We start from the raw sequence: 12,886 nt of genomic DNA on the forward strand, positions 1-12,886 counted from the left end.
ATGAGCTGTGGGTAGTGACCGAAAGAACGAGATCGCGAATACAAGCGGCGGAAATGGGCTTCCTCCGAAGGGTGGCTGGCCTCTCCCTTAGAGATAGGGTGAGAAGTTCGGCCATTCAGAAGGGGCTCAGAGTAGAGCCGCTGCTCCTCCACATCGAAAGGAGCCAGTTGAGGTGGTTCGGGCATCTGACAAGGATGCCCCCTGGGCGCCTCCTGGGCGAGGTTTCCCAGGCATTTCCCACCGGGAGGAGGCCCCAGGGCAGATTACAGATTACATCTCTCGGCTGGCCTGGGAACGCCTTGGTGTTCTCCCGGATAAGCTGGAGGAGGTGGCTGGGGAGAGGGAGGTCTGGGCTTCTCTGCTTGGGCTGCTGCCCCCGCGACCCGGCCCCAGATAAGTGGAAGAAAATGGATAGATGTATACTATAATCAATAAAAAATAATGCATTTTAATGCATTTTAATTAAGCTATGTTTGTAAAGGAAATAACACAGTTCACCCCATTAAGACCATGAACAGTACAGAGGATGGACGTGGGGCTCACACCCCAACTAGCAACTAGGTACACCAACCTCATTCCATGCCTATCTTCTCCTCTTCGACCCATGGGGCTACCTAAAATGGAAACAAACAACTAAACACATGAATAAAATCAAAATAAATAAAAATGAAAAGTGGCAGTGGAGATCCTCTAACCTTATTACTCTGCTACACTTTCATGGTGTTATACATATATGGTGTATAGGGATTTAGCCACTAGCCACGCTTGCTAAGCCACGATTAAAAAGTTGCTGTCATATATAGTGTTTTGTTCTACATTTAAACAATAACTAAAGTTTAAACAAAATATATGATTGTCTCTGTTTCGTTTCCACTCTTTTTTCACACAGAAACCCAACAGTACTACACCAGTTCTGCTGCCCGGCCCCAGAGGCTCCTGAGGGGGAGACCTCCACTGCCTGTGTTCCCAGGTAAGATGACTGCATCCTTGTTACATCTGCACAAATGTTTATTTTTTCCTTTTAATTTTTTTTTTATTCTGAACAATTTTAAGTTTAATTTCGTTCAACTTTAATTGCAGCCACGTATCATGCATCCTGTTTATAGCAGTGCTGCCGTAGCTACACTAGTCAACACAAGTACCCCAGCAGTGGTATCTAAGTTGAAGTGGTTGTAACTGCTTCAGGTTCTTCCAGGACAAGGTGCATTCCATCCCCTTCATGATCTCATCTATCTTAAATAGCCACCGAGCCACAGAGAGCGAGTCACTCCCCATGGTTTTAAATGTCCTTTGTCACAACAGCTTGGGTTTTGGGTCTTGTTGTGGTTGAGATTGAACTTGTTTCCTGAGTGAATTTAAGATACACTGGATACGATTTGTTATTTCCAGCGAGTGTTAGTGCCATGTTTGTCAGGCTACTGCGATAAACACAATGAAACACAGTAATACGATCTATATCAGTAACATCCCATTTTCTGGACAATGGTCAAGTACTTACGGAAACCGAACAACTGGGAAAATATTACATTGGATTTAGCAGGCAAAGCAGGATGATAATGCTGATGATATCTTTTTATGACAGATTAGCCCATGCAATTACTTAGTACTGGTGGTAAATTACAAATAGGCTCTTTAATTTAAATCAAGTTTTCCATGTAATTTGAAAGCTCTGAAGTCAGTTTGATGGGGTAATTTACGCCCACTGTCCTGGGAAATATGAAAAAACACAGCAACTAATAATTAGCTGCTGTAATGACTGTACTTTTGTAGGACTATTTTGGCTAGGCAGTTTTGAGGACGCATAATAATCAATACTTAATGTTGTACAGGCAGCCTCTAAGATATATAATTAGACAAGTAGGAACAAAAAAATTAATGAATGGCTTTGACAAGGTATTATCTGGCCCCTTTCAAGCAAAATTGACAGTGCCTCCTGGTTATATTTTCCCCAAGTGCACTCTACCACCAGAATTTGAAAGAAAATTATGATATTCATCTAGCCAAGGCGCATCAATAGCAATTAAGCCATCCGCCCCAAAATGGTTTGTTTGTTGTTGACTGCACGTGTCACAGAATTGCTTTGCCGCATTGTCTGAGCTTGGCAGAAAATAGCAGATAAGCAAACGCCCATTGATAGCAAATCATAGCCCCTGCAGTGCTGGACACAGTAAGTGGCAAAAGGCTGCAGACCAACACAATCACACTCTAAATACCTCTCAGGCCTGTGTAGTTGAGATGCAGGGGAAGGAAGAGTTGTGAATATTATACAAGGTTTATTTGCTGTTTTGACAAAGCAGAAAAATGGGCTTCAGAAAGCCTGCCGACTTACCGAAACCCAACATCTTGTACTGGATCTGTTGTTACAAAAGTCACTTCAGAGCCTTTATTATTTAATACATGCTGTGACTCTATTGGAAGGGATTAAAGGTTCACAGGAGTGACTCTCATGGGTTTAAAACTAGTGAGGGGTGGGGCAATTCAAAGAGCAGAATTGATCAAGTTCACCGGCTTGAACTTTACTTGATAGAGGGTGTTTGGGGCTGTTGTGTTTTGTGATTGTTTTGTGCTTTGGGGCCATTAGCAAAAGGTACAAGCAAAGTGCACAGCAGAAGGTCCTTGCTAACTTGTCAACCCCTCCGTCCCTGCAAAACACCCCCTCCCCTCGGTGCCAGTATCTGAAGCAAACCACTTCAAAGCAGGACTCTCTGGGGCCCACACGGAAAGCAGCTTGTGGTTTTGTTTTGCCCTTTCTCGTTTCTTCTTGTTGTGTCTTATCTGTTTTTGAAAGCTGTATTCTGTTGTTGTTGATTTCTATATGTCCGCATTGTTGTCAGTGATTGGTCGATCATTTACTCACATGGCATCATCACATCACATAACTCCACATGGCACCCACACCTCATTTCATCCAGCGTCATTCATGCTCACGTCATTCGGGCTTGTTTCTTCACTGTGGTCACACTAAGTTCAAAAGAGCCATGTATGAATATTACCATGTAACTGAAGTCTTGAGTGTGTTTGTAAAACTGCCATAACACATACTCTGTGTACAGTAGGGTCTTTCCCATGGTGGAATCTGGTGCGCCTCCTTGTCGACACATGTATTGCATCTGTGTTCATGTGAAAAAAGGAAGTTCTTATCATGTTGCATGCTTCGGCTTGGCAGTGATCAGAACATAGCTCCCTGTCTGTGTGCGTGGGTGTGTGCTGATGTACATGTGTGAGTGGCAGCGTTTCACTTTGGTACACACATCACGGATTAATTAATATGCATGTAATGCAGAAAAATATACAACACAATCAACAAAGACATCCATAATAACAGACTGCCCTATCACTTGTACGAACACTTTGATTTCTTACTCGCTTTTCTTTACACCTTGCTATTCAGTGTTACATATTTTTTTTCCTTGAGAACTGACTACATTCTTCGTGGAATAGGTTCAACAAGTTTCTGAAAATGTTCCTCAGACAGTTTGCTCCATATTAACAGGATAATATTACAATTTAGCTCCAGAATTGCTGGCTGCACATCCATGACCTGTATCTCTCATTCCACCGCATCCCAAAGGTGCTCTTCTGTTGCCGTAGCCCATCTGCTTCAAGATTGGGTGTGTTATACATTTAGAGATGCTCTTCTGCATACCTTGGTTGTAATGAGAGTTTATTTGGGTTTCTGTTGCCTTCCTGTCAACTCAAAGGAGGATGAGCTCTGACATCACTATGGCATTTTTGCATAGATAGCTTCCACTTTACTGGATATTTTCTCTTTTTCAGACAGTTCCAGACTTTAAAGATGATTGGGTGGGGAAATCCCAGGCGATCAGCAGTCTCTGAGATACTCAGAGAAACCCGTCTGCTACCAAAAACCATGCAATGTTCAAAGTGACTTAAATGACCTTTCTTCCCTGTTCTTGAGCAGGTTGTCTTGTCCAAGCCTACCTGCCTAAGTACTCTGAGTTGCTGCTGCATGATTGGCTAATGAGTATATGTTTGTAACTCTATCAGGGAAGGCTGTAATTCAGAAATCATTAAACTTTTAGGAGATATTCCTTATATGTTTGACTTACCTCTGTCTTGATGATGATGATGCTCATTTTGAATTTAATGCCAGGAGCATCACTTATTCTTGTGTGTGCTGACATACATGTTTGTAGTAGTATTTCGCTATGATACACATGGCACAGATTAGACAAAATGCAGGGAAACATACAACATTGGCGACCAGCAAAGAAATCCTTAAAAATAGGCTGCCATGTCACTTGTACTGAACACTTGGATTTCTTACTTGTTTTTTTTTCCCCCATACTTATAATCCTTAAGGGTGAAACATGCCGTATATGCACTCACCAACACTTCATTAGTTACACCTATTTCAACTGGTTTGGACCTTATTTTGCCTTCAGAACTACCTTAATTCTTCATGGTGTCGATTACGTTTGTTTATGGGCTACTTGAGCTTCGAGTTTTTTTGTTTTTTGATAAATTAATAACAATACAATTATCTCAAATAAGGTCAGCTGGAACTTCCTGGCAATGAAGCAGTGGGTGTACAAGTTGACATTCTGTGGAGGATTATTCATGGTATGCATGACATGAGAGATAATCGAAAATAACAAATCACATTTAATCTAAAAATATTTGTGTCATGTCTGTCTGTCGTGATTTGACAGAGTTATGACTCTGACGAGGAGTATGAAATCTGATGCAAACTGCAAATGGTGCAGACTATACTGAAACAAGAGCGAGTTGTCTTCAGTGATAAAAGGGTTTCACAGCAGAAAAGACCTCATTAACATATAAAAAAGACAACTCATTGCCTCGTTGTGCATTGCCTCCGCTTCGGGATGAAGCCTTCGTTCACTCACTAAACCTGACAGACAAAGTGCAATCATTGATGTTTCATTAGCACCGCTCTTTCTACTCTGAGTAATTCAAGCCTCTGTGTCAGAGGGGTCAGCTTAGAAAAGGGCAGCACCATGAGCCTCTATAAGAACTAATTGTACTGATTTGAAGCTTTGTTTGCTCTTGGTTTGTGCACGTCTTTACCTAAGGAGTTTTTTCTGATTAGCCAGGAAGCAGGGAATACACAGGCATTCACAATGCTGTGTATATAGCATCATTTAAATGAGCAGAAAGTGGAAAGTTGAGAACCGAAAAGGAAAGTGAAGATTTTACTGTCACATATAATGAGGACTCTGAGGAGGCTGGAAATTCATCGTGACAGTGTGGTCACTCTTGCCATGCATTAAGGAGGCCCCAGAGGGTTTAGAGACGATAGGTGATCTGTATTCGGGGTCACAAAGTCAGATATATAATCAGTCATTGGAGGGGGTGATTGGAAGGGATGGCCACAGCCTTTCAATTAGTAGTGTGAGCCATCTTTTGCTGGAGTGTGCTAAACTTGCACTCGGGAGTACTGTTGATACTTTTACAGTCCCATAGGGTACCTTAAGCTTAACTTTCTGCTTTACAGCAGAACTGAGAAGTGCTGTAGTCAACACACAGGGCCTCGGGAACCTAATAAATGGAAGGAAAACATGATTATTAGAATATTGTAGCACAGAGAAAGGCACAGCAGAAGATGGCACTCGGAAAGATCCCCAATGGACAAGCTGCAGGTAGAATTTGCTGTGTGTACAATGATTGAGTTTTATTTGAGTCTCTAAGCCTGTAACTACAAATGCGTACCAATCATGAAATCTCAGCTAGTCAGCAGCCTATAGTCAATTGGTTTGATCTGAATGAAAGCACAACAAAAAACAGTATGCACTTCCTCTTAAAAACCCCTCATCGAGCATACATTTATATTCACACTTTGATGCCACAGTGTGAAGTTTACTCAAGTGTTTGGGATCATATCCAAAATCATTTGTTACAAATGTTACAGGGAATCTGCACTCTTGCTTCTGAACTATTTGTTCATTTATTTGTTCATTTATTTTTTGCAGAAGGTGCTAACAGTAGTGCTGTTCTGTTCTGTTGTCAGCAGGTACATGGGTGGTGTTGCTACTACCAGTAGATCAGTGACAGTACACCGGCTTGCTGGGCTCTGCTCTGCTTAATAAATTGCTAGACAGTGTTAATCGTCACCTAGAACTTATAAAGGCATTTGTGCAATTTCTGGCAGACTGACAGCCGCATGCAGCAGGGATGTCCCAAACACAGAGCCACCATAGAGACCGTGCATAGAAAAGACTAAATATATAAAATATTAGAGACACTATTGAAGTACATTCAACATTTAGTCCTTGTTTGTTTTCTTTCATCCCTCATAAAAGACCAGATCAGTTGGAAAAGATAAATGCAACTCATATATCAAACCATGTTTCCCACAAAATGTCACATGTCAGTGTCAGTCAGTGTCACTCATGCTGAGTTTGAAATATGAACTGCTTTTGCTTTGATAGGTATACTCCATATTACTTTGTTCACCTTTTTTTATTTTTTATTATTTTGCTCACTTAGTCACAAATACAAAGCACCCATAAAGAAAAGTTAAACATGTTCTGCCATAATAAGTTGTTCCATTATGTTGGATTAACAAAGAAGTGACACCATGAGTGCAGTGAGTCACCAGTTTGATGACCTTCCCCTTTCATGCTAGTGCAGATGACTGTGAGTTAATTGATTCCCAGCTTGTTGTTAAAAATAAAGTCATTGTGTGGAGAATCTCAAGGGAGCTAATTTATCTGTTTAATGAGTGAGCTGTCACTTGTTATGTTATAATAAGCGTAGGCAGTTACTTTAATAGGGCAAAGGAAATAATATCGGAGCAGGCCTTTATTGCATGTTCTTGACCATTTTCTGCAGTCAAGCAGAGGAACGAAATCTCACCTCTGTTAAAAGCCCGTTTCAAACATGTGTCTGATTGTCTTATTCTGTTGTGGTAAACTAAACCATCATTTGAGGAAATATGGTATAGCACTGTTTGGCACTATATTAGTTCTGTGCTATTGCTCCCGTAACAATCCTTCAATAATCATTAAAAAGTCACACTATAATAGCAACAAACTGAATTTATACTTGGAAGATAGCTATATATTTCTTTTTTATCAGAGATTATTTCTTTTCATTTGCACAATTTATTTAATGATTTGTTTTTCAAAGCATATTTTAATTATGCAGCCAGCCATAATACATTAGCAGAGCTTGCAGATGGTCAAATTTATCACACCGAGCACTTTGGTAAATCTGACAACGCCTGCTGTTTTGACAGTGTTTATCTTAGAAAGCTGGTGAATCCAAACAAGGGGACTCTTGCTTTCTTAACAAGCTTAGAAAGCCAAATACTTTAAAAAGGCATGGAAAATGATTTTGATATACCGCTGTCTGGCCTTGTAGGGAAGGAGAATAATGTCAATACCAGTTAAGACCTGCAGATGTAGGCGTTGCAAGTGGTGAGCTTCTTCCAGCGACATTATAAGAGAATGACATACTCCTCAAAGAATCCTGAACTGAAGTCAAGGGGAGATTACCACAACTTTATAACTTCCAAGGAAGAAAGAGTTTTTCAAACCTTGTAAAATACTTCAAAATAACAGTTCAAGTAAATGCCCAAAAGCATTCAAAGGTAACAGCAAATATTTTGTTTTTAATCAAACAAATTTCATATATGCATTGCAGTTCACCACAATTAGCATAAAAATGCAATTTTCATTCTTGCAATATAAAGCCATTTTACTGTAGTTAAACCATTTAGGGCAAAAAATATGGCACGATTTATTAAATCTGAGTGCTGTCACTTTTTGTCTTTGTAAAAGAAATAGCACAGCTCAAGAGACACGATTTTCCTGTCATTGTTGTGTCATGCTGGAACCGTAATGATGATGCTGATAGGTTTGTAAACACTCTTTTGGTCCCAGAGTTAAAAATAAACTGACCAGTCAGCCTTTGGCAGGTGACGGCACACATTTTTGGCACGATATGTGATCGTGTTGGCAATTCGGCTGCCGAACAGACTGCTTTTCCCCACCACTTCACAGTGCTTACAGGAAGACTGACACATTGCTCACTATCTAAAGCCCCTTTAAATTAGCTCTCCTGCAGTGCATCTTACAAGTGACATGCACAAACATACACACACACACGCCAACATCTTAATGAGGTATCCAATGCTAATTAGCTTACACAATCTGCCATTTAATTTTCAGAGAGCAAATTAGTTAGCTTCTTCGTGAAGTTTCATCTTAATGAACACATGACAATTAAAAAGAGTTTATTTAAGGAAGCTGTTTGGGTTTTTTGGTTGTTGCTGGGCAGTATCTCTATTCCGCCATCCAAAATTTAAATGTATGATTTATAGATAAAATTAGACCCAGTCCTTTTTTAAATCCCATAGCCTAATCAGGATTTACAGCCTTATCTTTTATGATGGGTTATAAAGAATGATTAAGTAGAGAAGAGGAAGGGTCACACCTTGCAAGCATATGACTTTAGAGAAATATAAAAAAGAAGGACAACACTTTTGGGTCATTGCCCATCCAATGCCCTTGATCGCCAGCACTAATAAAACAAATGCCACGAGTGGTTAAGATGAAGCTGACACCCCGAGAGCTGGCACTGGGGAGAATTATGGTGTTTCAGCGGGAAATTAATTCACCTCAGATCATGGCATGAGTAAGACAGCTGTGTCATCTCAACAAGACATCTTTTTTTTCTGTAATTAATCACTGGAATTAATAATAAACTACACTAATTACCGGAGTCCTGCTGTCTGCCAAATGGAAAGGTGAGGCGGTATGAATAAGGACACAACAGGTTATGCTTTGCCACTTTGGGGAGAAACCCAAATAGAGTTTCTATCTGTTGAGAGAATCTGACAGGAATACAGGGACCATGATGCATTGAGGTAGACAGGGGAACTCATTCAGTGATTGATCTGTTTTGTTGGAGGACGTTCAGGGGCATGTTAAAAAGTATGCCTAGAGCCTTTTTTTTTGTCATTCAGGACTTGGCCTTGAGATGCGTGGGGGAAGTGGGGCACATGCTCTCATCAGCACACCTATTCAAGGCTGAACTCGTTAAAGTGTAAGATCGCAGATGCTTTTGTCCTCACACGCGGCGTTAGTCTCACCTGTGCAGCTGCGAATGAAATTTCACACGTGGTGTCCTTAATCATCAAATTTCCTTCACCCTCTTCACACCATAATTTAATATTTGTTCTCCCCTTCTTCTGCCTCTGTCTCTTTCTGTGTTGCCTGCCATGGCTGGGCTACCGCGTTGCCTCGGCTAGCGAAAGTGACCTTGTCGGCAGTCGTCATGGGAACAGAGGGCGCAGCAGAAACATACAGCCTAGCATTCAGATACCTCCTGAGTGTCTAAGCATTCACATGGATTGATCCTCCTTTAAAAAAAATCTTCCTCGTTGTAAGCCTTAGCTTTTTATTTTCCTGTCTTTCTGTTGCCATCTTCCCATTGGCGTACAGGGCTTTGCCTCTTGGCCAATCAGAAACACTCTGTCAGTGTCATTATCCTCTGGGGTCCATCCATTCAGCTGTTGGTTTTTGTTCCAGTTTATTCCTCTTTAAACACATCCTCTGGGACTTGCGCAGCCTAAATTCGCTTGAAAATTGAAATACAGCATTGTAAATGAATGAAAGGAGCTTTAAAGACTGCGAGTGCTTGGAGTAATTTCTAATTAAAGTGATGCTCCGACTAATTTATTTTCACCCTAAGGCCTGCTTAATGCAAAAGAGCTAAGACACCAGATCTCTTCTTGCTCAGCTGCATGATCAGAGATGTTGTGCACTTGTTTTGTCTCATTTAATATACACAAGCACACAGAAAGAAGACTCTTAGACTTTGCGTGGTGCATTCGTGCACAGTGTCGTGTCAGCCTGTAGGTACTCATGGATTCTTCTGATCTGAGAGTTTCTCCTCCTCTTTTCTCTTGGTTTTGCTGCTTATCTCAGCATTGCGAGGCAAGTGGAAGGTTTTATTGCAAAGGAGATTTAATAAAACCACAACATTTTGATGAAGTTGCTGCAGGATCTTTCATGCACCCAGCGCCTGCGTGTGTTTGTGTGTGTGTGTGTGTGTGCCTGAGCTTTGAAATGCTTGCATCTCAATGTGTATCAGCAATCTTTTAAGTTTCAGCCGTTGTGTAAATGTCAAGGCCGGGTCCTTAGCTCTTCCCCGACGCATGCAAACTGCTGTGAAAGCCAGAATGCTGACAGTAATGCAGCAGATTGACACTTTTAAAGAGGCACTCTGAAATAAAAGACAGTAGATAATGAAAGTTAGTTTACAGGTCATTTGGAGTGCAGCTCCGTCTTTTAAAACTGTTGAGTCAAGTTGAGTCAATTTACCACTCGAATGATGTCATAATGATGTCAGCTAACTAAAGATTTGCCTAGAGGAAAGGGTTTAGGTAAAAATGTGTTTGTGTTTGTGTTTAGTTTACTGTATACTGTATATATTTGGTAAGAGTTACTTCTAGGATAAAGATGTCACATGAATATATGATCATCTTTTTGACTGCAGTCCATTGTCCTACTCTTTTTGTAGTTTTGGGTTCTTATAGTAAACCAGTTTCTAAATGGCCTATTTTTTATTTTGTCTTGTTCCAAAAAGACACTGGACCTCATTTACTAATATGTGCATGGAAATGTTCTTACCCCACACAAAAAATTTAGCAAATTTAGCATTGGATTTATTAAATCTGCACACTGGCTATTTTGTTCTTACCATCATTCTATGTTAGAAAAATCAGAATCAGTCTAAACCAACAGGCTTGTATAGTCTGTATATTGTCTGCCCCACCCTAAGTTCTCTATACAAGGAAACATGTTTCTTTAAGAAACTGAAACAACTGTGTCCAAAGAGGAAGACTAAAATAACAGAGTTTTTGAATATTGTTTCCCCTAAGACAGTCAGTGTGACTCAAGTAAAAAAAAGACATGAAAACTATCAAAGCTGATATGAAAAAGACTAACAGATTACAAGAAAAAGAACCAGGAGCACATGATCTGTCAGCCTTAGATGAGAAACTCACCACAAAGAACAAGAAAAGAGTGTAAGTGATGAAATCCAGCCATGATGTGCCATTTTTTGTAAAAATCAAAATGATATACAGAATTTAAGATGAGATAAGATAGAATTTACTTATTAGTCTTTTAATATAATTTTTAGCATTTTGTGATTCATGGTGTTTTGGAAAATGGTAAATAAAGGAAATAATAATAATGACATTAGTAATGAATATTATCATTGTTATTATGTTAAAAATAACTGTGTACACACTGTGAGTAAATTAGGCCCCTTTTTCTCCTAATCTCAGCATCTGAGAGAGACCTCAAGCTGCTACAAATAAAACACATCCTAAGCAGGAAATCATAATGCTGTATGATAAATGGATCATATTTCTGCTTCAGAGCCAGTCCTTCATTTTGCTGGAAATTCTTCTGTACTCAGTCACAAATGCAACAGTCATTTTTGATTTTCTATACAGGTGGACTGTGAAAAAGTAAACAAAAAAATGCCTAATACAGGGCTTTCCAACCCTTCCAGATTTTATCATATTTTACCACTCTTTGACACATGTTTGCAATGGTTCTGGTCATTTCTAGAAACCGGCTCACACTTCCCTGGAGGCACAGCAACTGCCATAATATCTACTAAAATATGCCGCAGGATGACTTGTTATGCAGGAATAACCATTCTGTGCTGGCAGAGTCACCGCAGGGAAATAATACAATAAATATACATTTTCCTTAATGTTTTCCATTTTTCTGAGAAAAAACGAGGCAGTCATTATGAGCTGAATTTCTATTTCGATTATGGTGCCTTTGGTTCTCAAACTGAATACAGATTATTGATTCACATGCACCTCAGATGGATGCTGTATTCTCGAACTCCATCCTATGACTTTTGATAATAAAGATTTTGAGTACAATGTCAGAGCTTAATGATATATAGGTTTCTGAAACTTAGTAGCCCTCTTTTTTCCCACTATCTCACAAATCCCCTTACACACACCTGCAAGCACACAGATCCACACGATGTGCTGTGGCAGCACTAATGCTTTCCTTTTGTTCCTTTCTCCTATTAGTGTTGATCATTTGAGTGGTCCCAGAATGTCCATAGTTCTATTTTACAGACAGGTCAACAGTCTGACGGTGCTGTGATAAAATGCACATTGCGAGTAGGTGATTGTTTGTGCATGCAAGAGACAGTGTGTGCTGACTGGAAACAAAAGGGAGAACAATATCCAAGGATAATTATCTGATCTCTGCATGTAGCTGTCCCTGTAAATTGTCTGCAGCTCCCCAAATGGACAAAGCATTTCCTCTCTGGACAGCAGGGGGTGCTGATGAGGAGCAGACGGTCTGCCAGTCAGAGACATCTGCCTGTCCACATGCTGGCTGCACATTTTGTCCTGACCTTTTAGTTTTTGGCCATCTGCTTATATTTTTTAACCACCACCTCCCCACGTATAGCAATCCTTGCTCAGTCTGTTAAACTGTAAAGTTTAAATTTGAGTCCAGTAGCCATCACTTTTTAATTTATAGTTAATGTAATCTTCTTGCCTTACTGTGCTAAAAAAAAAAAAAAAGCCAAATTTCCAAAAAGCAGACATCTGGCACTTTCATTTGCCCTGCCCATCTGCTCCAGAGGTAACTGAGAGGACAGAGTGTGGGCTGTCTATCTCTGTCAGCTCAGATTAACAATCTGCTTCTTCCTGCAGGACACGTCAGGTATTAAGGTACTAAGATGTTCTAAGAATGTGAGCTTTGTTCTAACTTGGTCCTTCTAAATTGTTATTATTATTAGTAGTAGTAGTAGTTTAGTAGTAGTAGTAGTAGTATCTTAATTAAAGATTAAAGAACGAAATTCAGAATAAAAGACAATCTAGTGACATAGTTAGTTGGTAATAAGTTATGAG

General features: G+C 40.0%; 1 protein-coding gene across 5 annotated transcripts in view; it reads left to right on the top strand.

The window, feature by feature from the left end:
• The window catches only part of iqsec3a (IQ motif and Sec7 domain ArfGEF 3a), a 119,240-nt gene that overhangs the window by 24,054 nt on the left and 82,300 nt on the right, over positions 1 to 12,886 (top strand). For all 5 annotated transcript variants that reach the window (XM_025899677.1, XM_025899678.1, XM_013271222.3 and 2 more), the window contains exon 2: positions 890 to 970. In XM_025899677.1, coding sequence (XP_025755462.1) covers positions 890 to 970 — 81 coding nt within the window. The remainder of the gene's footprint in view (positions 1 to 889; positions 971 to 12,886) is intronic.

Source organism: Oreochromis niloticus, linkage group LG17 (genome assembly GCF_001858045.2).
Source record: "Oreochromis niloticus isolate F11D_XX linkage group LG17, O_niloticus_UMD_NMBU, whole genome shotgun sequence".
In the NCBI taxonomy this organism is placed as follows: Eukaryota; Metazoa; Chordata; class Actinopteri; order Cichliformes; family Cichlidae; genus Oreochromis; species Oreochromis niloticus.